The 25,489-nt window shown below is 40.2% G+C and overlaps 1 protein-coding gene across 1 annotated transcript in view; it reads right to left on the bottom strand.

The window, feature by feature from the left end:
• Window positions 1-2,841: 2,841 nt before the first annotated feature.
• Window positions 2,842-25,489, bottom strand: part of LOC126188011 (BTB/POZ domain-containing protein KCTD3) — a 245,802-nt gene continuing 223,154 nt past the window's right edge. Inside the window, exons 10-12 of the mRNA XM_049929427.1 lie at window positions 11,438-11,534; window positions 3,561-3,742; window positions 2,842-3,366 (exon numbers count right to left, since the gene is read on the bottom strand). Of these exons, the coding sequence (XP_049785384.1) occupies window positions 3,155-3,366; window positions 3,561-3,742; window positions 11,438-11,534 (491 nt within the window). The 3' untranslated portion in view covers window positions 2,842-3,154. The remainder of the gene's footprint in view (window positions 3,367-3,560; window positions 3,743-11,437; window positions 11,535-25,489) is intronic.

Raw genomic sequence — 25,489 nt, 5'->3', positions numbered from 1 at the left:
ATATAGTGGTGTGCAATTCGCTAATAATATCTTGTATCTCCTTTACACTTTTATTAATTTCCGATCAAGTCCCCTGCATTTTTATCTGTGTGTCACTCATGTTTTTCAGCATACCTGCCATTTCCTTCCGTGCTTTGTCAACATCGATACCTTTTTATCTAGCTTACCTATTTTCTAAGAAAGATCTGTGAATAACTCCAACTTTAATTCTTTTCCCTTTTTGGACAACTTACATTTTAAATTATTTGACTGGTCGATGTGTAACTTGTTACTTAGGTCATCAAAGTTTTGCATTTATTCATTTGAAAGTGATGAAATTTTTGACACATGATTCCTAAGATCATTAAATGTTTGTGTTTGTTGTTTTGAAGAATCTTTGACTTTTTGTGTTAAATTATTAAATTTTTATGTTAGATCAGTACTCTCCTGTTATGTTTGTTCTTTAATTTATTGTGTTAGTTCATTCCTAAAATCATTAAGAGTTTTCATCATCCCTTGCATAAGTTGTATCAATGTTGGGGTACAATTTTGAACACCTAGTGAGTCATATCTGATCACATTCAGGTCCATTTCACCTGATGCAGAAGTTTCACATCTACTAGAACCCGCGCTACTGTGCCTTTCACTAGCCTCATGTGAAGAAATGCTTCCCAGTGATATTCGTGAATTTATTTCATCTACCCTATGTAAAGTCACATCATTAATCACAATACTGCTGTCCTCAATCATAGCTGAGCTTAAATAATAATCGCAATTGTTGTCTGATTCACCGACATTTTCACACTCACTCATTTGTCGTTGTGTTAGTTGCGCTGACATTTTGTATTTGTACACTAGTTACTGAATTAATTATCTGCTGTGTCCATTTCCGTCCTTGTCATTTATTAATGGCAAAATTTTAAAATAAATATCCTTTTCTTAATTACTCTAAGAAAATTTGCTAAATTATATTGTGACATGTGAAAATATATTGCAACTCATTGTTGCCACACGTACTCTCATTCAAAATTTCCAGAAAAAAATATTTTTAATAAATACACTCTTTTACCACAGTTTAAAATGCTCCATTTTTTAGGATGGGAGGGAGAGGTACTACTACTATTAGATACAAGTGAGGTGCTACCAAGTGCAGCCAATGCAAGCTATAAGTTAGAATTTTCCTACCTTCTCCACGGGCTTCACAATTTCTTTTTATGGTAGTCTACATACAAATTTTGTTCTCTGTCCATGCATATCCTTCTTTATGATCCTTACTCTCTTTCTCCTGGCAACATTATTCGTTTCATTCAACAAAGAAAACAAAAGATGATTGATACAATGGAAAATTTTGACAATATGTCTCATATGTTTTAATTCTTTCAATTATCTATACCTGGCACCATCCCTTTTATAGTCGCCAGTTACAATGCTGGGGCCATAAGGAGGTGTCTGACTAATGTGGATTATTTTGAGGTGTGTGGCTGGCAGATACTTTCATGAGCAACAATTTACACATCTAAAAGTTCGCACCTCCACAGTCTCTCACTACGATTACCACTGAAACAGTCTAACTGATTAATGTATTTAATATATTTATTTTCCTTTTAACAGGATGATATTTATCTCCTCTTTCTTGGAGAGACGAAAACATTGTCCCGTGCCGTGACCAGTAATGCAGTATGATACAATCACAAATCAGATCACCCTTATACTTGAAGATTGCAGGTTGGTGTGCTTCCAGGTATCATTTTACAGATGAATAATTTAGGTATGAAAGAAACTGCCTCCCCATCCATAAGATATATTGTAAAAGCTTTTACACAACTACACATAGTTCACACATGCAGCACGTCCACCCAGAAACCCAGACAGGAAGAGACAGATAGTTGAAGAGTGAAAAATTTATTAGCTTAAAGAATGTTCATTTCTCCTTTCACACATTCATACACCTCGCTTTTTTGAGCAGGCATGTCTATATTATATCTTTGGCCCACACAGTGTTCCAGATGTTATTAGATGACAAATGCTTTATGAATAAACCAAAATAAGATCTATCAAATGCATGATCTGACTTAATTCAATTACATTCCGTTGACCTTGTTTTACATTTGATGATATCAGGCCTGCTCCTCCATTACCCCTATTTGTTTTTGTTTGATACAGCTGTACATATCTTACCAGAAATTCTGTTCTTCTTGCCACTGCACTTCACTAATTGCCACTATGTCTTTTCAACCTATCGATTCCCCTTTTTAAATTCTCTAACCTAACTACCCAATAAGTGATCTAACACTCCATGTTCCAACCCACAGAATTCCAGTTTTGTTTTTCCTGATGACGACATCGCCCTTAGTAGTCCCCACCCAGAGATCCAAATGGCAGACTATTTTACCTGCAATATATTTTACCGAAGACGATGCAATATATTTTACCCAAGATGATGCCATCATCATTTAACCCTACAGCAGAGCCAGATGCCCAAGGGAAAGGTAATGGCATTAGTTTCTCCCTGCTTTCAGTCATCTGCAGTACCAGCACAGCAAGTCTATTCTGGCTAATGTTACAAGTCCACATGAGTCAATCATCCAGACTGTTGCCCCTGCAACTACTGAAAAGGTTGCTGCCCCTCTTCGGGAACCACATGTTTGTCCGCCTCTCCACATATATCCCTTTGTTGTGACTGATTACAGCTATCTAGCCTATATCGTATGGCATGCAAACCACCTCACCTCAGCAAGGTCTGTAGTTCACGAAAATATGCCATACAAAAAATACTAGAAAAGGGTAGAGAAAACTGTAAGAGGTGGGTGGAAATAAAGGAAAGGGAAAGCAGAACTGAATGTCAAACATCAATGTTAATAGGGGGCAAGTCTTTACTTCACTCGAATTCTCCTCTTCTCATCACTCTTTTCAAAATGTCAAAGTTAAAATTCTGAAATGATTGGTAATGTTATACTCACACTATATGATGATTACTAAAATTTCATTTTCTTATTTTTAATAAGATCCACTGTTAATGAATCATGAAATATATATGCAAATAGTACAAAACACATTCATACACATCACATACAGTAAGAAAATAGACAAGCATGCTTCATAATAAAAATTGTAACACTGAACACATACAAATGTCTGTAATACAACACGATCACTCATGTTCGCAGTTTAACATTCAACAAGGCGTTCCATTGCTAATACGTTCACTAGATTCCTGTGACTGATTTAGAAAAACAACATTTGAAGTCTTGATGCGTGCTGCAGAATTTGCTGCTGCTGAGGGACATGGTGAAATGCACGGTGTGGAACAATGGCTATTGCTGAGATCACATTGATCAAGCAGCTTAAGCAGTTCTTCAGCTGTTGGCCCTCCTGACATCTGATTCACTGAAATCACAAGGGTTCCATGCTGATTACAACAAATGGTTGACAGTTAATACTATGCATACTGCAAATTATATGAAAGATAAAATAATCTCATGTCATCCAAACTTTAACATTTGACTTGTATTATACTGCATAAGCTAATGTACAAATACATTTTCTGTACCCACTCCATTAAATTCCCCCACATTAATCACCTGGTTCTCCACGACTAGAGAGATCAAGTGCTGTTGTAAGATCCCACATCTGGATTGCTCCGTTGCTATGACCAGTGAATATAAATCGTCGTGGTCTGGAGCCCATACGACTTGATCCTTCACACTCATGAACACAAAATGATGTTATAGTGCTACCATCTACAGCTTTTATAACACACACCCTATAAGAGAAACGAAAGAAACACATTGAAGAAGAATTAGTGTTACATACTCTGGATGTTAGCATTATTTCTAATTTATATTTTACAGTGAATTTATCAATAAATGATTTTTTTCATTTTTGTATGAAGAGAAAAATTTATGTGTAATGATAGCCAGTCATGCAAGCTGAGAGATTCAAGATGATTTAAGATGTACACAACAACATCCACTGCTGCTTACAACGGGAGAGTCTGACGTGGGGCTCCAATTTTGATCAAGTTTTGCAATGATGTTCTACATTGAAAATAATGACATAAGTGCTTCGGCTTTTTGCCAGACACTCCCTAGTTTTTGAAAAATGGAGGTCCAAGCCGATGACAGAAAATCGTATTTTCAATGCTATACATCAAAAGAGTGTCTAAAACAAATATTTTTTATTAATATTATGTGGGGTCACAAGTTAATAATGTTCAAATTATTAGGGTGGTTGTGTTTTAAAACTACCTGTCAGTCATTCTTTGTGTCTAGTACAGCGAAGTCGACAGCCACATTGCTGAGACGTTATGACTACTAAAACTGCTGGTCCAGTTCAATTCTTCGTCATGGCTATTTTTTTTTATTTTTTTCTGGCATATCTAGTAATATTTTGATAATCAGAATACTTTTCTTTTCCTTTTTTCGAACCAAAACATTGCCAGGTGTGATTATTAATCAAATAAGTATATATAATGTTTTTAAACAGCAGGAAAAGATAGATTGCTACTTACCATAAAGAAGACACATTAAGTTACAGACAGGCACAATTACAAAACACTCACATAAAGCTTTTGGCCACAGCCTTCTTCAGCAAAAGAGAAGCACAGAACCACAAACCATTCAAACACACGAGCAAGCACACCTCACACACACACACGACCGCCAACTGTGGCAGCTCAGGCCAGGATGTTACTATCACAAGGGGTTGCAGCTGGGCAGGGAAAGGGAAGGGACAGTAGTGTACAGGTGTGGTAACAGAGGAACACTGTCTGGCAGAGTGTGCAGGAGCTAGAAAGCTAAGAGGCGTGGCGTCAGAAGCTTGTGGGACAGGGATGTGTGGGGGGAAAAAGGAGCGAAAAGGAGAGGATCGGGGAAAGATGGGTGGGAGCATTGACAGAGGATGACAAACAAAGAAGCTGGGAGATGAGAGTGGGAAGGTGATGATAGAAGAGAGTGTGTGGGAACTGTTGAGCGGAGGGTGTGAGGACAGCATGTTACCGTAGGTTGAGACCGGGATAATTATGGAAACGGAGAATGTATTGTAAGGTTAACTCTCATCTGCGCAGTTCAAATAAGCTGGTGGTGTAGGAAAGGATCCAGATGGCTCAGGTAGGTAGTGAGGCAACCACTGAAATGAAGCATGTTGTGCTCGCCTATATGTTGTGCCACAGGGTAGTCTACTTTGCTCTTTGTGCCACAGGGTAGTCTGCTCTTGGCCACAGTTTGGCGGTGGCCATTCGTCCTGATGGACAGCAAGTTGGTAGTCATACCAATACAAAAAGCCATGCAATGGTTTCAGCAGAGCTGGTAAATGACATAGCTGTTTTCATAGGTGGCCTGGCCCCTGATGGGGTAGGATAAACCTGTGACAGGACTGCAATAGGAAGTGGTGAGTGGGTGGTTAGAGCAGGTCTTGCACCTGGCCTTCCACAGGGATATGATCCTTGTGGCACGGGGTTGGGATTGGGAGTGGCATAGGGATGGACTGAGGTGTAGTGGGGATTGGGTGGGTGACGGAACCCCACTTTGGTGGGGGGGGGGGGGGGGGGGAAGGATCTTGGGTAGGACATTCCTCACTTCAAGGCATAATGATAGGTAACCAAAGCCCTGGTGAAGGATGTGGTTCAGTTGTTCTCATTGCGTGGGAGTGGGGGGTCTACTGGGTGATGAATGGGGCACTCCTTTGTGGCCAGTTCTTGGGGGGTGGTGGGAGTATTGTGGGTGTGAGGGGGAACTGGCACAGTGATTTTTTTGCAGACTGGATCTGGGGAATAGTGCCTGTCTTTGAAGGCCTTGGTGAGACCCTCAGCATACTGGGGAAGGGAATTCTTGTCACTGCAGGTATGCCATCCCCAAGTCGTCAGGCTGTTTGAGAGGGATTTTTTTGCGTAAGAGGGGTGACAGCTGTCAAAATGCAAGTATTGTTGGTGGGTTTAATGTGGACATAGGTGTAGATGGAGCCATCAGACTGGAGGAGGTCGACTTTCGGAAGGTGGCAGGCTGAGTTGAGCAGGACAGGTGTTGAGATTGTGCAGGAATGAAGGCAGGGTGTCTTGACCCTGAGTCCAGCTGAACCAGACTAAGGGTTTGGCATTTTGGGAGCTAGGAAGGTATTTTCTAGATGCCCCATAAAAGGTTGGCATAGGAGGTTTCCTTCTGCTCTCTATTGCTCCCTGTTGCTGCTGTTTTTCTCCAGTCTATTTTTATGGCATGTTTTTCAGTTTCTTCCATTTGGTATCGTACCTATACACTGAGGTGACAGAAGTCAGGGGGTAGTGATATGCGCATGTACAGATGGCGGCAGTATCACGTAGACAAAAGGGACAGTGCACTGGCAAGGCTGCCATTTGTATTCACGTGACTCACATGAGAAGGTTTCTGACCTGATTATGGCTGCACGATGGGAATTAATAGACTTTGAACACAGCACGAAATGGTAGTTGGAGCTAGATGCATGGAACATTCCAGAACAGAAATCATTAGGGAATTGAATATTCCAAGAGCCACACTAAAATGTAAAATATTAGAATAAAAATGCAAGTGCATGTAGTTTGCATCATATAAGGTCAGAAACTATGTATGGAGACATAGACAGTAAAGCTCATCGATGCAATTGCTGTACAATAAAAGTGAAATTTCTAAAAGCAATAATAAAAGAAAAGACCCGACAATAAATATAAAGCTAAAATGAAACAATGAAGATATACAGTTGTAAATAATACTGACCTTGGTCATACGGAATAAGAGGAACTAAAAACTCATAAGCTCTTTACAAATGGGAAACATGGAGCCATAGTAGGCTTGATTTTTACTGGTCAACTGGTCATTAAGCAACAAATCCTATCTCTTTAATAAGTTTGAGTCTCTTCCCTTTGGGAGTGTGGTGTGAAAACCTTTAGGTTTCCATGTGTGGGTGGTTGATGGTAACTGGATTTGAGATGTTCTGCAAAGGTAAAATTATGTTTCTGTCAATTCTTTGTGAGTAGATGTTCCTGAAACCTAGTTTTGAAATCCCTCCCTGTCTGGCCAAGTTTATATATGCCAGGGCAGCAAATTACTGAGATTGGATTTTACTGGAGCTGGTACATTCTGACCCCCAAAAAGTTTGGCAAGCCCATAAGACACATTAAACGACCTTCACCTAAAGACTGAGAGCAGTGGCGTTTGCGAAGATTTGTCAATGCTAATACACAAGCAACACTGTGTGAAATCACTGCCGAAATTAATGTGACATGTACAACGAATGTGTCCATTAGCACAGTGCAACAAAGTTTGGCATTAATGGCCTATGGCAGCAGACAGCTGATGCGAGTGCCTTTGCTAACAGCATGACATCACTTGCAGCACCTCTCCTGGGCTCATGAACATATCGGTTCAACACTAGATGACTGGAAAACTGTTGTCTGGTCAGGTGAGTCCTGATTTCAGTTGGTAAGAGCTGATTGGAGGGTTCAAGTATGGCATAGATCCCACAAAGCCATGGATCCAGATTGTCAACAAGGCACTGTGCAGTATGTGGTTGCTCCATAATAATGTTGGCTGTGTTCACATGGAATGGACGGGGTCCTCTGGTCCAGCTGACCCAATCATTGACTAGAAATGATTATGTTTGGCTACTTGGACACCATTTGCAGCCTTTCATGGACTTCATGTTCCTAAACAAAGATGTAATTTTTATGGATAACAATGTGCCTTGTCACTGGGGCACAGCTGTTAGTGACTGGTTTGAAGAACATTCTGAGCAATTCAAGTGAATGATCTGGCCACCCAGATTGCCCAACATGAATCCCACAGAACATTTATGGGACATAATTGAGAGAGCCATTCCTGCACAAAATCATGCTCCAGCAACGCTTATGCAGTTATGTATGGCTATAGAGGCAGCATGGCTCACATTTCTGCAGGGGACTTCCAACGATTCGTTGAGTCCATACCACATTCAGTTGCTGCACTACGCTGGGCGAAAGGAGGTCTTGCACGATAGTAGGAGGTATTGAATGACTGTCATCTCAGTGTAACTGATGTATGGTAGTAAATTTTAAAAAAACTTTTAGGTGAATTATCATAGTATATGTATTGCTATGCCATTTCATTCAACTTGTTTTCTCATGCTCACTTTGCTGTTGTAGTAGACCAGATAGGATCATGTCGGATGAACTGTAATATAATCCTCCCTTCATATTTTCAGATAACCAGGTGGTGTCCTACCTGGGCGTAACATGTCGTTCTTGAGTTAATAATGAACACTGTGCAACCTACAACTGTTTTTAATATTAGCCATAATAAGGTTGCTGCATCACAATGCCACAATGGAATAGAATAATTGTTACCTAAGGTATTTGTGAAATCTCAGATGTATCTTCATGAACTAAATTCAGTGCTTTAAAATTCATACAAAGATTCTACAATGAATTAGTGGCCAAGGACAAGAGATTTGCCAAAGTGGCCAACAAAATGGTTTCACACAAAAACTTCCTAATGAGATGATTCTTTCACATTCGAAAATATGATATCTTTTGCTGTCTGTAAATTGGTAAAAAAAGGCAACAGAGAAATGCTGATGCATTTTTCAGTACTGGTGCAATGAGTCTGTGAATTCAACATAAGAATATTGTTTTGGTGCCACAAATTTAATTTTTTTGGCATGTTTAAGTTAGCTGTATAATACCTATCAATTATGTATCTCCTTAAGAGACTTAATTATATTAAGTATGCAGATGATCAAGCAGTGTTGACAGTACTGGTGAAAGCACTACAGCCGATGATGGTGAAGGTCATAAAAGGGTGGAAAAAAGCTATAGAATGAGGGTGAATGTACGGATGCCAAAGTGACGACAATCAGCAAATATGGAGGTTCCTTCAAAATATTGTTTGATGGACAGAGCAAGGAATAAGTAAAACCCTTAAGGTACTTAGACATTTGATGAAATGAAATGGAAGCTGTTTGGAGGAGTCAAGTAGAACATCTATGTGTAAAATACCTTTTGAAGAAGTGAAAATTTTGTTAACAGGAAAAAGAATGCTGCTACATCTAGGAAACAGCTTTGCCAAGTGGCTTGTTTGGAGAGCAGTACAACATGACAGAAGAACCATAGGCAGTCAAAATAAAGAGAAAAATATCTGGATAGCTCTGAAATGTCACAGTAGAGAAAAATATTTACAGTAAAATGGACAGACAAAAAGTGGAATGAAGACATACTTCTAAGAATAGGAGAGGAAATTACAAGAATGAGGAACATGTTCTACCTGAGTTATATATTGAAACAAAAGATTGCAACGAAGAGATGGAGAGGAAGAAGAATGTGGTATGAAAGTGGAAATGAACAAAGTTACAAGTAGATTATGGAAGAAGCTTGGGCAGAGTAGCATGGAGAACATGGATGTTGATCCCTTCGTAGGACACACATATCAAAGGAAAAAAAAAAAAGGCTTCATTAAAATCATAGTGTCTTTATAGACAATATCCCAAATCTACCGGTAATATTGTAAGTGTGGTGCAGGCAATGCCCTTATCTAAGAAGCACTACAGTTATCACCTTGAATGGTTTAGAAATGTCATGCATAAACCAAATTAGGCAACTGGGCTGTAAAACAGTTCAGCTGCTTCTGTCTCCTGCATCACTGCAGTGTCACTCACCTGGCAATGAATTACCCATAAATGAATGATTTAGACAACAGTTCAGCAAGCAATGTGAGGAGTATGCAGCAGAACACATTTGTTATTTGGAATTGATCATTTGGGGCTGGTCATTGATGGCATTCACTTTTTGGAGAAATTATTAAAATAGATAATAATAATAATAATAATAATAATGTCATGTGACTAGGGCCTCCCGTCGGGTACACCATTCACCTGGTGCAGGTCTTTCGATTTGACGCCACTTCGGTGACTTGCGCATCAATGGGGATGAAGTGATGGTGATTAGGACAACACAACACCCAGTCCCTGATTGTAATTGATGCAGTAGAAGTACACATACATAACACAGTAGGGATTAACATTCTTCTTCAGAGGAAGGCAGAGAAAATCATTTTGCATTACAGGACTATATCACACCACAGAATAAACAAGATGTCAGGGGAAATTTAGAAACTAGGGAGAGAAAACAAAGGAACAGCAGGAAAACCAAGTTAAGCAGTGAACACGGCTGGTGAGTCTATATTTGCAATTAAAGAAATATTGATTTAAACACGAAACTTAAAAATGATAATATTACTGCAGGATAAAACCTTATTAGATGTTGAGAACTCCAATATTAGAAGGTGATGGTGATAGGGACTCTGGAAACAGGCATTTTGATAATCAACATGAACACTTAGGAAACCTCGAGAAGCAGACAGACTGCTGGCATATTCGAAAAAGTACCATAACCATAGTGTTAGCGTCTGAAAATGTACTCCAAACACTGACATGCAAGCAAATAAAATAAAAACATGATCAGCAAATTCCATCTGTGATTACATCACACATAAATATTTCATAACACTTGCAACAAACAGAAAGTAAATGACATGATTATAATTAAGTCAAATAAAAAAAAAACAGTATGTATCTACTATCTATCTTATAAAAATTATTGGCATTTAAGATAAGAGTGATGGTAAGTCTAATGTGACAATCAAGTAACTCAGTCAACTGCCAACTTCATAATGACTTTTTAAGTTCCTAAGGTCATCAAAGGACAAAAGTCCACATCTATACATGTGAACCAATGAATAACACCATCAGTTCTGTATCTTGTGACTGGCTTCAGTAGTCACTTCACCTTCATTTGGCTCCTTTATGGTAATTGGTTGTCATATAACCAATAGTAATCAACACCATAAAAGGTTCAAAAACATTGGCATACTCACGTGTGATGCGTCTATCAGTCAATCAGTCAATCAATGGTTGATAGGCTGCACTAGATGCATCACTGTGAACACTGATGTTTTTGATTCTTTTATGATGTTGACTGCCATTGATTATACGACCACCAGTTTCCAGACAGGGGTCTGATGAACGTGGAGTGGACCACCAAAATCAGTTGTTTTTAAATAAATAATAAATACAAATGTTCAAATATGTGTGAATTCCTAAGGGACCAAACTGCTGAGGTCATCGGTCCCTAGAGTTACACACTACTTAAACTAACTGATGCTAAGAACAACACACACACCCATGCCCGAGGGAGGATTTGAACCTCCGGTGGGAGGGGCTGCACAATCCGTGACATGGCGCCTCAAACCATGCGGCCACTCCCTGTGACAATAAATACAGGCACAGAGCTGACAGTGTACTTAATTGGTTCACATATATTTATCAACTGTTGTTCCCCTATCCATCTGAAGATGGATGTATGAAAATATCCATGTCTTTGATTTGTTTTGAAGCCTCTAAAAAGTCAATCATTTAATTAAATTATTAATGATTTATTAATTAATGAACTTTATGAAATAGTTAATTAAAGCTGGAGTACCTTTTCCCATTAGATGCCAACCTTACAAATAACTGATCTGTCTCTGGTACAACTTTCTGGACAAATACTTGTTCATCATCCTGTTCACCAAATGGTCCTGAAATTAAAATGCTCTCACACTATCTTGAAAAGAACCAAATATGCAGCTTAAGAGAAAATGGAATACATTTCTTGGTAGCAAGTTATGTAACAGTCATTTTACAACAACAATTATGAAAAACTCACTGTAATTTGCACCTGAAAGCACTTTGCTGCCTTCAGATATGTTATTAAAGTAAATAGATTGTCAAAGAGTTTTCTTATCTGTATTTTTCACTCCTTTCTGCATTCGAGCTACATTCACTAGAGGTATAGCAGACTATTCCTTTCTTTGGTAAGTGTGTTAATGAATATCTCTATCATTCTCTAATTCAAACAATTTTTAATGTGAATAAATGAACTGTATAAATAGTCAATATTCCCAAATGCTTTAACAGATGCTTACAAGAGATATTTAAATCCCACACATAATTAAAATTATTTTTTTGTCCTGCAGGCCATGACTAATTCAAAATATAAAAAGGAAAATCCAGGAAGAAATATGACAATAGTACGAAAGGATGGATTGCTACTCGCTATATAGAGCTGCACAGTCTGTGACTCAACGTCTCATCCATATGGTGAGTAGCAATCTATCCTTCTCATAATATTGTCAAAATATTTACAATACATTAAATTACTGATTTCTATCTCCAAAATGTGGCAGTAATCCTTGTAGCAAAATTAGCTTAACACATCCATGTGTATCATAACAAGATAAATAGGAATGAGCAATAAAGAGAGAAATTCAAATAGTAGAGACTAAGAAACTAGGAAACAATAATGTGCAGTAAAATTGTACTTCCACCAATCAACACCATCTCAACTGAATCAACCTGGTTAGCACTTAAGAGATAGTATTAAACAAACAGAGAGCACTACAGGGACTGATATGATTGAATGCAAATGCCACATAGAGAGAAGTAAATAAATCAGTTGACCACAGTATGGAATAGATGTGCCCAAGACATCCAACACTGCATATGTATCAAGGACAAGGATGGAAGAAGACTAGCATAAACACAAAATCTTGCAAAGGTGGGAAGCTTAGCAAATGTACCAACTATCCTCTAATTAATCTCCTGTCATATATAATCTACGTCTACATTATTATTCTGCAATTAATACTTAACTGTTTGGCAGACTACCAGTATTTCTCTAACTTTCCACTCTCAAATAGTAATCGAGAGAAATGAACACCTAAATCTTTCTATGCAAGTTCAATTTTATTTTATCGTAATATCATTTCTCCCTTCACAGGTGTGAGCCAACAAAAATTTGGTATTTGGAGGAGAAAGTTGGTGACCGTAACTTAATGATTTTATCAATTTCCTATTTCAGTCCTACCCAGTAAGTAACCATGCCATACAGTTTTGCTTTAGCTTTTTTTTGTTTAGGGTGCGAAAACAACTAGGGTAATATGCACTCATGTCAGAACTGTAGAACACGAAGGCAAAAAAAGGAGGTAAAAACAACTACATGTTAAGCTCAATCAACAGAAGGAATGACAGCTAAAAACAGGGCCTTGGAGAACAGTCCATAAAATATGCCATACAGAAATGAAGGTCCTGAACTAAATATTAAATTTTCTTCACCATACTGCTGCGATGCATAAAAATCAAAATGCAGTCGACAGACCATGTGTTGTTCACTAAAATAACCAGATGACAAACATAAATGAGAATATAAGTGGTTAAAGAAAGGGCACTGTGTCAGTAAATGGCAAATCATCAAAGGCTGAGGGCAATGAGCACGAAGTTGTGAGGGAGAACCACTTAACAAATGGCAATGGCTAAAAAGACAGTGCCCAAAAAGAAATGTAGCCTCATGGCGAGAGGGCTGAGAAGAGGTCGGCCAAGCCACTTGGTGAGGCTCAATTCCCTGGAGCTTGTTCCCATGAAGGGAGGACCAGTGGTGACACCAAAGTGAAACCACCTGCTGACAGATGGCAAAATACAGGTCTTTGGTGGGAATGGAAGAACTAGACAGCTGAGGTACAAGGACTCCAGCCTTGGCTACAGCCTCATTTCCTGTCAGACCGACATGACCTAGAACCCACATAAACATCAAGTGGCTCCATCAGGAGTGAGCAAGTGCAGCTTTCCTGGACCCTTTGCACTAAGGGATGGATGGTGTACAGCACACAGAGGCTCTGAAGGTCACTGAGAGAGTCAGAGCAGATGACACAATTGAAAAGTGTGTGTTATCGGATTTACTGTGTGGCCTGATATAGAGAGAAGAGCTCTGCTGTAAATACTGAGCAGAGTTCCAGAAGAAAATACTGAAAATTGTTGGACCAATGACGAAGGCACACCTGACACCACGGTCAGTCCGAAACCCATCAGTGTACACAAAGGTACTACAAAGAAGTTCTGTACAAAGGTCGCAAAACTTACGGCGGTAGTGCAAGGCTGGAGTAGTGTCCTTAGGAAGTGAAAGAAGGCCAAGGTGAACGTGGCTGGAGTAGTGTCCTTAGGAAGTGAATGAAGGCCAAGGTGAACATGGGCTGCCACACTAAACCAAGGTGGTGAAGGATTCTCACCCACCAGGAAAGTGGCAGGTAGAGTGAAGTTAAGCTGCTGGAGCAAGAGCCGAAAATGGAGTCCAGGAGGTAACAGAGAAGAGGGATGCCCCCCCTACTAGCATGGAGGCATAAGAGGGGTCGCCAGGCATGGTGAACAAATGGGATGCGTATTGGCTAAGGAGAAAGTCACAGCGGTACGACAGTGGTAGTTCGGCAACTTCTGCATACAGACTCTCAACCAGGCTAGCGTAAAAGGTGCCAGTGGCCAAACGGATGTCACAATGGTGGATAGTATTGAGACAGTGTAAGATGGACTGACATCCAGATGCATAAATGAAACACCAATAGTCTAGTTTTGAATGGGCAAGGGACCGGTCCTAATGGAGGAGGGTGGTCCATTTAGAACGGACAATGGACTGATATAAAAGGAGGAGGGTGGCCCGATCTGTTCCCCAGGAAGTACTGCTGAGGATACGTAGGGCACTGAGGGACCACGTAGATGGCGACAAGGTAAGACATGAGGAAAGACCAAGAAGAGCATGAGCTCCACGAATTTTGTAGTTTCAGTGAATGGAAGAACAACAGGCCCAAGATGTAAAGACAGTGGAAGAAACCCATTGCGCCACCAGAAATTCATACAAATGTTCAGCCTGAGTGCTGACTAGTGGGATGAGGATATTACGTAGGACAAAGCGGGAATTATATCAAACTGTTAGAAGTAGTTCAATCAAGTTCCAGTAGCCCATTACAAACAATATTGTAAGGTGCTTAAAATGTTATTAGGAAGGCAAGGAGTACGTGGTATGCAAATAGAATAGCTAATTCACAGGAAAAAATTAAAACCATATGGTCAGTTTTGAAGGAAGTGTTTGTCAGCAGCACACGGTTGACGATATAAAGTCAGTCTGCAGATAAAATATTTCTGTTGCTGATAAGTCAGATATATGTACAGTATCTAACAATCGGTTTCTGATTATTGCTGGTAAATTAAATAAAAGCTTAGTTTCTACAGGGAATCATACAACTCTCTTGGAAAATGCCTTTCCGAGATTGATGTCTGAAATACTCCTCTGTGATACTGACAAGGGAGAGACAGAGTCAATACTTAAATCACTGAATACTAAGCACTCTCATGGATATGATGGAGTGCCTAGCAGGAAAGTATTGTGCTGCATGTGTTAGCCCTGACTTAGCCATATTTATAATTTTTCCTTTAAGAGTGGTCAGTTTCCTGAACGATTAAAGTACTCAGTAGTAAAGCCACTTTATAAAAATGGACAAAGGGGTAACACAGACAATTTTAGACCTATTTCTATGCCATCAGTGTTTGCTAAAGTTATTGAAAAGGTTGTGTATGTAAGGATAATTGATCACTTTATGTTATATAATTTGCTATCAAATGTACAGTTCGGCTTTAGAGTCGTTCAACAACTGAAAATGCTATATTCTCTTTTTTTCAGTTCTGGACGGATTCAACAAAAGGCTTCTAATGCTAGGCATATTTTTTAATTTAACTAAGGGGTTTGATTGTGTTGGTCACAAAATACTGCTCCAGAAGTTGGACTGTTATGGAATATGGGAAGTAGCTCACAATTGGTTCACCTCTTACTTTAGCAACAGACAGCAAAAGGTCATTATTCACAGTGTTGAGAATGGCTGTGATTTGTGGTTTCAAGGGGGTACGGCCGAGTGGGGAGTGCCCCATGGATGAGTGTTGGGGCCACTCCTGTTCCTTATTTATGTAAATGACATGCCCTCTAGTATTACAGGTAATTCTAAAATATTTCTGTTTGCTGATCATACTAGCATGGTAATAAAGAATGTTGCATGCAACATTGGCGGGGGGGGAGGGGGGGGGGGGGCTGTCCTCTAAGCGAACCAGGAAGATATGGGAAAGCTCAAAGCGATTGTGAGCATGCAATTTTGTTTCCTGCAGGCAGAGAAGAAGCAGATGCTGTGATTCTAACAGCATCCCTAAGTCCTCTTTGTTGGATTGAAGGCTGTGAAATTTCCATTGGAGGACAGTCATGGCAAGGAAAGGAGAGGAGGGAAAAATTGAAGGGGTGTTGCCTCGAAAGCTGCCAAGTACCAGCCTTTGAAGACTCACTGCTACATGGCGCAGAGGCAGTAGGATCCTGCTTCATAAGGTTTACAGATGCACTGGCATTCTCATTCTGTTGGTCTGTGGAGTCCAGGACAGAACAAAGGTTTGTGGGGCATAATGACAACATGGAGGTCGGCTGGGTCAGGGTATCACGTGGGGACAGCACTGAAGAGGATCTCCGAGTCACCGAAGGAGAAAACCACTTGCCTTTGTTTGACTTCTTGGAGCCTTTCCAGTTAGCAGAGGAAGACTCAGATGTTAGTTGGCTGGACGGATGTAGGAAGTCTTCAAAGAGTATTCCTTCTGTCCTTTCTGGTCTGCCGGTTGTGTAGCAAGTGACTTTGCGCCATGTGGTGAAATTTTGGTGGCTTGTTGCACAGCTGGACAAGGAGACGGGGATGCTACCTTGGCAGTGGGCGATTTTACAACCATGGTGCTGACTTTGAGGTTGCATGTCTGCATGGCCAAGTCCTTCGTAGAGCGAGATGTAGCAAGAACAGTACTGTAAGTGCTGGATGGTAGGACACAGGGTTTCTGAATAACCAACAATTTGCGAATGATTGGGTAACGCAATTTTTTCTTCACCTGGATCTCCCGGACAGCCTGTTCATCGAGATACATGGGACGATCTCGGGATGAGGCTGCATGGTCACCACAGCAGTTGATACAGAGGGTAGAAGGAGGCAGACAATCGCCCTCGTGAGCATTCCAACCACAGGTTACACATTTGGCTGAGTGTTAACAAGACATTCAAGAGTGGTTGTAATCATAACACTGGTAACAGTGCATCAGGTTTGGAATGCACGATCGGGCCGTGATAACTTCATAACCTGCTTTGATGTTTGATGGACGCACCACACTATCACAAGTGAAAAAAAGTGTGCTTGTGAACACTAAGGTTGCAATGAATCTTTTAAACCACCTGATGGATTGCAATGACATCCTGATCAGATAGGTACATTTGGATTTCTGCCTCAGACAGACCATCGAGCAGCCTAGTGTAAATAACACCACACAAAGAATTCAGCGTTCAATGGGCCTCGCAACAAACAGAATAGTCATGGAGGAGCGAAGCTGCAAGCAGTTGTGCTTGAGAATCAGAAATAGTCTTCAAAAACAAAGTTTCTTTGCGTAAACGAGAGCAGGATTTCAGAGGGCCAGCAATTGCATTAACACCTTTCTGTATAATAAATGGCCTTACTGCAGCAAAGGAATGACCGTCTTCAGTACATGAAGCCACGAAAAAGCATGATGCAGATGGGAGATTCTTTGAATAGTTAGCCACATTCCATTTACGTTTATTAGACATTGACAGTGAAGATGATTATTTGCTAATTGCGAGAAAATCCCCCATGATTGGCAGTGTCTCTGATGGTGTGCTCCACTTGGGGACTGCCCTCAGAAGGGGGAGCATTCGCCTTAGATGACCGTTCACACCTCAAGTCACCCCCCCCCCCCCCCCCCGAACACCTGACAGAGGGGCCAATCGACAATTTGGGAAGGTAGCAGCCCAGGCAGTCACCCCTCCCATGGCCTGGCCTTTACCAAGGGGTACATACGAACCCTGTCTCTCAACCCGGGGCTGGGAATAACGCATTATCCAGTTACCTGTTACACGTCAGATGTGTGGGCTGGCCTTCAGGAGAGTATAGGGAGGAAGAAGAAAAAGAGGAGCCTCAAATGCTGAAGCAGAGGAAGGATAGGAGAAGGGGAACAAAGAGAGAGAAAAAGAACGAAAAACAGTGGACAGACTGTTGTGATATCAGCTACTGAAAATGCAGAACACATTTCCAAAAACACCCCAGGCATGTTCCCCAAGGAGGGGAGAAAGAACAGCAAGAGGACAGACATGGGAAGAGATGCTGCAAAGATTACAGCCTGGTGGTAGCCAAACACAAATCCACCAAAGACCACTCAACCCCCTGGGGGATAGCAATACACTAGAAGGATGGACAAGTGTAGTGTAGACAGTCTCTTTGGTAGATTTCTGGCAGCTTCTAAATGTTCTGCGAATAAAACAGATTCTATAATTCACCTTTTCCACATCATCATCTACACACTGGTTCCAATTTAATTTATTCGTAATTGCAATCCCCTGGTATCCAACCTTTATCATGAAATCAAAATTTAACTTAACTTTTTTTAGTACTTTTGTAAAGGACCTCACTCTTTTTCAAGTTCAGGGTCAACTGCCACTTTTTGCACTTTGTCTAAATAATTTTGTAATTTGTTTTGATCTTTTGACGAGTTCACTAGATGGTAAACAACAATATAATCTGCAAAATATCTAAGAGTGCTGCTCACATTGTTTTCAAAATCATTTTTATAGCTTAGGAATAGCAGAGAGTTATAATGCTTCCTTAGAGAACACCAAATATAGGTTTGGTTTCAGATAAATGACTTCATGGAACTATTACGACCTGTAACTTTCTGACAGGAAATCATGAATCCAGTCACATATCAGAAACGATACTCCAGAGGCAAACAATTTGATTAAGGCCTGCTCTTTTGGAATGGCATCAAATGCCTTCTTGAAATATAAAAATATGGAATCAACTTGAGATTACCTGTCGACAACAATAACTACTTTAAGTGAAAAAGAGCCAGTTGCATTTCACAAGAATGATATTTTCTGAATCTGTGCTGGTTGTGTGTCAATAGACAATTTTCTTCGAGGTATTTCATAATGGTGGAACACAGAATGTGTTCCAAAACCCTACCATAGATTGATGTCAATGATAGGAATATATAATTCAACAGGTAATTTCAATTCCCTTTCCTATGTGTTGGTGTGATCTGTGCAACATTTCAGTCTTTACGTGTGAATCTTTTGTCAAGATTTGTATATGATTCCTAATAAATGGAGCTATTTCATCAATATGCTATGAAAGAAACCTAAACGGTGTACTATCTGGACAAAGGATGTTCCTTTATTATGTGACTTTCGTTGCTTCACTACACCAAGGGTATCTATTTCCAAATTATTCATGATGACAGCTGCTCTTGATTCAAATTCTGGGATAAATGCTGCAGCTTCTTTGGTGAAAAAATTTCAGAAAACCTTGTTTAATAATAAGTTCCCTTTCATGTTTGTAACATTACCATTACTGACACACAGTGAAGGTATTAATTGTTTCTTGCTGTTCGTATACTTTACACATGACCAGAGAACCCCTTCTGATTGGCAGCCAGACTTCAAGACAAGAGTTTTGGTGTGGGACCTGTTTTGTGTATCATGGTGACCTGTTCTGTCTCTTATTAATGTACTACCAACTCTCAGTTGCTGTCAAAATTATTTCTCTGAGTTTGAACCATATTTGGTTGACACTTAAAAGAAGAAATGGAGACTATGTCATTGCACACTCTACTTGCTCAGGATTGTTTGTCACTGGCACCATCTTCACTTTCCATCAACCTAGTGAAAATTTCAAGAGAAAGCTACAATACTGCCATGGCTTTCTTAGATTTGGAGATTTGACTGGGCCAAAATGCAGTACAAGGGCACGAAAAGGATTTGTCTGTTGTCCAACTGGTCTATTAACAGATTTCTGATGCCAATCACCTTAGTCACTGAAAACTTTGCACAAAACCTACAACAGAAAACAGATTGGGCTTTGCTCCTAACACTGAAGATGATAACAAATGAACTGCAGTGGCAGTTCTGGCCGTTGTATTACCATCTCATCTCAATTGGGACTGTTACTAAATATTACATAGCTTGAGTACTTCGAAACAGTCCTTACTCCTCGAATGCAAGATATCGAATTGAAGTACAAACTCTAAGCAAAGTGGACATATTCTGCTACTTTAAGTTCCGTCTCAAAGTGATAACAACTCTAATAGTAGTTAGTGCAGTCAACTGCCACAGCAATCAAAAATATTTCTATGCCCTTTTTGTGGATGACAGCAACAGAAGCCCAGAGTTGAGATGTCCATGGTGTGGTCAAGTACTCTAGAAGTTTTAAGATGTAGACCTGTTTACTGTCTAGGTGATTTGGAATGTGAGTTGCTTTTGATTGTAGTGCTACCCTACCCAACTCTCATCATATTTTATTATTGGTTCCTAACCCCAACACCTGGAATCTCTATGTACCATAGATGGCTTTGTTACCAATTTGACGTCAGCACTTTCAAAGCACCCAAACACAGTTTGTAATTTGTTGTATACCCAACAGATGATCTTTAAATACAATACATTATGATATTTATCTGATTTATGCAGCATGATTGATTGATGGTGAGCTTTCGGGTAGTGGTTGAGTCCATTTTATACACAATATTTCAACAACTGATATTCACACTTAAAAGAAGAGTGTTGGATATTGTACAGCTATTAGACAAAGACCTTTGTCAGGTGCAGAAAAACATACAAGTGTGCACACCCACCCACCCACCAAACCCCCCCCCCCCCCCCCACACACACACACACACAAACGCAGGATGGGGAAGGAGCTGTGCTGCATGTGCGCTGGGGAAAGAACGCATGCATGAGGCCGGACTGGGAGCAGGGAACAGGATAGAAATAGGAGGACAACTAGGAATAGTGAAAGTCAATGCTGTGAAGCAGTCACTGATGTCACACACAGTGTTGAGCAACTGGATGGTCCAACTGTCACTTAGCTACAGTGTCGCAATGACCATTATTCATAATTTCATGCCAATGGTGTGTCGGAATGAAATGCAGTTGGCATCCCTACACATGCCTGTGTTTAATGGGTAACTTATGGAGCTTTCATTGTTGTATGTCTGTTAGATACTGTTCAGTGGTGTACTGAGTAGAACTTTGTGTAGCACAGCTTGCAAATTTCGAGATGGCACAGTTACAGGAGCAACACATCTGCATTAAATTTTCTGTGAAATTCGAGAAAACCTTTACAGAGAGACACCATATGATGCAGGAAGCCTACAGTGATGCATGCTTTAAGATCTATTTGGTGTGTGAATGGTTCAAATTGTTTAAAAAAGGCTGGACAGAAGTTAAAGATGACCCTCATTCAGGATGCCCTTCAACATCTACTGACATAACGCACGTCAGGAATGTCAGTGTGCCAAACGAAGACTGACTGTCCGAGAGATTGCAGAAGAATGTAACATTTCAGATGGATCATGTCAAGAAATCCTGACAAAGCATCTTGGAATCCATCATGTTGCCATCAAATTGCTCCCATGGCTCACGACTCGAAACCAAAAAGCCTTTTGTCTCACAATATGTGAAGAGTTTTTGGATTGTGCAAATGATAATGAGATGTTCCTTAAGAGAACTATAACTGGTGATGACATGTGGGTCTATGATTATGATATTGAGACCAAGGTTCAATCTTCACAGTGCGTTGGGAAAGGTTCTCCATGGCAAAAAAAACCTCATCAGGTCAGATCAAATGTCAAAGCATTGCTGACAGTTTCCTCTGACTTTGAAGGATTAGTTCACCATGCATTCATGCCACAGGGACAAACTGTTAACCAATGGTACTATTGGGCTGTGTTGCGACACCTGCGAGAAAATGTGAGAAGTAAACAGCCTGAAATCTGGCAAGACAATTCATGGCACTTGCATCAAGAAACCACACCTGCACATTCATCCCTGTTGGTGCATGACTATTGCACAGAAAACGAAATCACTGTGCTGCCTCATCCACCATACTTTGCAGACTTGGCCCAAGCAGACTTTTTCTATTTCCAAAGTTGAAAACCCTGTTGAAACGACAAAGATTTGCAACACTAGACAAAATAAAATAAAGCTTGCAGGTGGCACTTCGCGCGATCCAGCAAGAGGCGTACCAAGACTGCTTCTCGAAGTGGAAATTGTGTTGGGAGTGGTGTATCAATTGTGTAGGAGAGTATTGCAAAGAAGACCATGCACAAGGAGAGGTCCCCAGTGGCAGGATCAACTTTTTGAAATCATACATACAGTGATGTAAGTTAAAGACTTAGTTAGTACCCTGCAACCATTCAACCTGGTGGGTGATCATTAGCAACAGTGGGTGGGGGGGGGGGGGGGGGGTGGGGGGGGGGGGGCAGAATTGGGATTTTGCATTATGCTCTTCAACTTTAAAACAGTAGTGTTTTACACACTGGTTGTGTAGCATAATGTTTACAGTACTAGATTCATATGCAAGAGGTTGTGGCTTTGAATCTCGTTAGGCACTTTGAAATCTTATATTTTTAAAGGTACTTTTTTATTTATATTCCTTTGTTATGTCATTTTAATCACCATACTAACTTTACCAATAGCTCTCATTTTTAATTCCCAATGATTGTCATTTATTACACTGATTTAATTTCTTCTGTTTCATCATCCTACATTTTTGTCCATTTTAATTCTTTTATTATTTATATTCCAAATTTTGCCTGCATTTTTCTGTACTTATAATCCCATCTTTCATTTAAATCTTCATCTGTGTAATTTTGTCCACTGTGCAATAAGTATTTATGTTTTAAATATTTGTATGATTATTACTATCCAAAATTACATTTTTGACACCACTGCACATATAAATAGATTATTTTTTGTCTTTTGTTTTTTAACCGATAGCTTGGCATTTTCAAATGTTTAGATATTATGATAATTTAATAAAAATATTTAAATAATTAACTTCACGTGCACTAGGATTCCAACTGAAAAATGAATGATGAGAATTAAAAATGAGAGTCATTGAGAAAGTTAATATAGTGATTAAAACAACATGACAAAGGAATAGAAATAAAGAAATACATTTAAATCAGTTAACTGAATAAAATAAATTATCAAAATAATTTTGAAAAAGATTTAAAAATGAAAGATTTTGAAGCACCTAACAAGATTCAAACCTACAATCTCTTGCATGTGAAGCTAGTACTATAACCACTATACTACACAAACCAGTTTGCATAACACTACTATTTTCAAAGTACAGCATCAAACAAAATAACCAAGTTTTTTTTGTCAGTTACTCACAAACAAGAGCCCACTGGGGTGAGTGGTTGGAGGGTGTAACTCCTTGGCCTTAACACAGATCACCATAAAGATGGTTTCAAAAATGTCAACCCCACTGCTGAGGACCTTCCCTTGTACGTTTGTAGACCACATAGCTGCTTACACAATTTGCCCAGCCCCTGATGAGATGAGGAAATGCCTGTGACAGGACTGGAGTAGGTGATAGTGGGAGGATGTATGGCTAGGTCTTGCATCTCAAGCTATTACAGGGATATGTGCCAAAGGGCAAGGAGTTGAGCACTTGAGTGGAATAGAAGCAGACAAGGATATTGTGTAGGTTGTCAGAATATGACTGTGGGAGGGATATGGAGTATAGTGTGGAGGATATTTCTTATTTCAGAGCACACCAAGAGGTAGTCAAAACTGTCACAGAAAATGTTATTCAGTTTCTCAAGTCCTCGGTTAGTGAGGATTGTGCTCCTTTCTGGAATGTTAGGGGGTATATGGAGGATGGTAAGTGGCTCAATAGAAAGGGGAGGGAGGTCTGTTTCTGAACAAGACAAGGAGGGCAATTTTTGCCTCTGAGGGACTCAGTGAGATCCTTGGGATATTTGGAAAGGAACTGCTCATCACTGCAGGTGTGACAAATGCAAGTGTTACATATGCAGGAAGCTACGTTGTATGGAAGGGACTTCCTGATGTGGAATATGTGGCAGCTGTTGAAGCTGAGATATTGCTGGTTTAATGTGGATCGAGGTGCCGATGGAGGCATCTGTGAGGTGATCCGCATCGAGGTAGGTGGCTTATTAGGCTGAGAGGACAAGGTGAAGCAAATAGGAGAGAACATGTTAGATTCTGGAGGAATGAGGATAGGATGTCCTCTCCTTTAGTCCAGATCATGAAGATGTCATCACTGAATGTGAATCAGGTGAGAGTTTGGGATTCTGGTTGACTAGGAATGATTTATTCAGAGGGTCCATGAATGGATATTGAATGGATTGACTTGGGTGGTGCCAAGCTGGTGTCCATGGCTGTATCACATTGTTGGTGAAGACACACAGTTGGTTATGGTGACCAGGAAGGCAGTTGCAGGTTTGCATAGTCAAGCATTGGTAAAGTAACTGCTCAATGACAGCTAGGTCATGCGCACTGGGGACGTGGTACCAACAGCGATGAGCAAAGTGTCAGGTGTTCAAGGCACAGGAATGATGGAGAGTTGGCAGATAAAATGGTTAGTGTCTTTTATATACGAGGGTAGGTTACAGTCGTTAGGGTGAAGGGACTGGAGATCATGCTGGATATCTGGAGTGGGGTCACTGTAGCAAGGCTTGCAGGTGGTCATGCCTGACAGCAGGCAGAGCCCTAAGCCAGGTAATCTATGTGGTTCATAACTGCAATGGTGAAGCCTCTGTTAGATGGTTGTATTACAAGGTTGGGATTAGTTTTTAGGTATTTATTGTGGCTCTTTCTGTGGATGCAAGGTTAATTTCCATGATCAGGGATTTAAGAATTAATAGTGAGGCAAGGTTTGAGGTTAGAAAATTCTGGAAAGTTATCGGGATAGGATTTGGGAGAGTAAATTGGGTGAGGCAGGTTTCAGTATAGGTGTCGGGTCATGTCTGATTAATAGGGTTGGAAGTGAAAAGTGTTTCCACCTCTACATTTCCTACTGCATCAAAGGCAGAGTCATCTCTGAAAGTAGTTAACCAATGTGTGGCATTTTATGTGGGCATGACCACTAACAAGTTGTCTGTCTACTTGAACAGCAATTGCCAAGCTGTGGTCAAGTTACAACTAGGCCATCCAGTTGCTGAACATGCTCTTGTAACATGGTGTGTTTGACTTGTATGAATTCTTCATTAGCTGTCCCCATAGATTTTCCTCACCACCACCAGATTTGTTGAACTGTGCAGGTGGGAACTTTGCCTGTAGCATATCCTTTATTTCCGTAACACCCACAGCCTCAACCTTCACTAGGCCCATGGCTCCAAATGCCTCTGTCATCTTTCCTGTATCCACTACAGCCTCACATGCACCTTCTATCCTTCCAGTGCACCTACAAAGTCATTCCCCCTTCTCTACTTATCTTCTCCCCCACAGCACACCACCTGCCTTCGTCATGTCCCTGCACACTCTCACAGGGAGCACAACAGCATCTTCCCCCTACCCTGTTACCCCTCCCCCTCCCCATCACACAACTCTTCTGTGCCCTGAGTACTCACTACAAATCAACACTTGCTGTAGTCATGCCTCAGCAACCAAAGACGAAAGAGGCTGTGATTTTATATATATGGAAACATTCCACATGGGAAAAATATATCTAAAATCAAAGATTCTGTAACTTACCAAACGATAGCATTGGTACGTTGATAGAAACAAAAACACACTCAAATTTCAATCTTTCGCAACCAATGGTTGCTTCATCAGGAAAGA

Source organism: Schistocerca cancellata, chromosome 5 (assembly GCF_023864275.1).
Source record: "Schistocerca cancellata isolate TAMUIC-IGC-003103 chromosome 5, iqSchCanc2.1, whole genome shotgun sequence".
NCBI lineage: Eukaryota > Metazoa > Arthropoda > Insecta > Orthoptera > Acrididae > Schistocerca > Schistocerca cancellata.
Note: the sequence above shows the minus strand (reverse complement) of the source record. Positions and strands in the feature narration are given on the sequence as shown.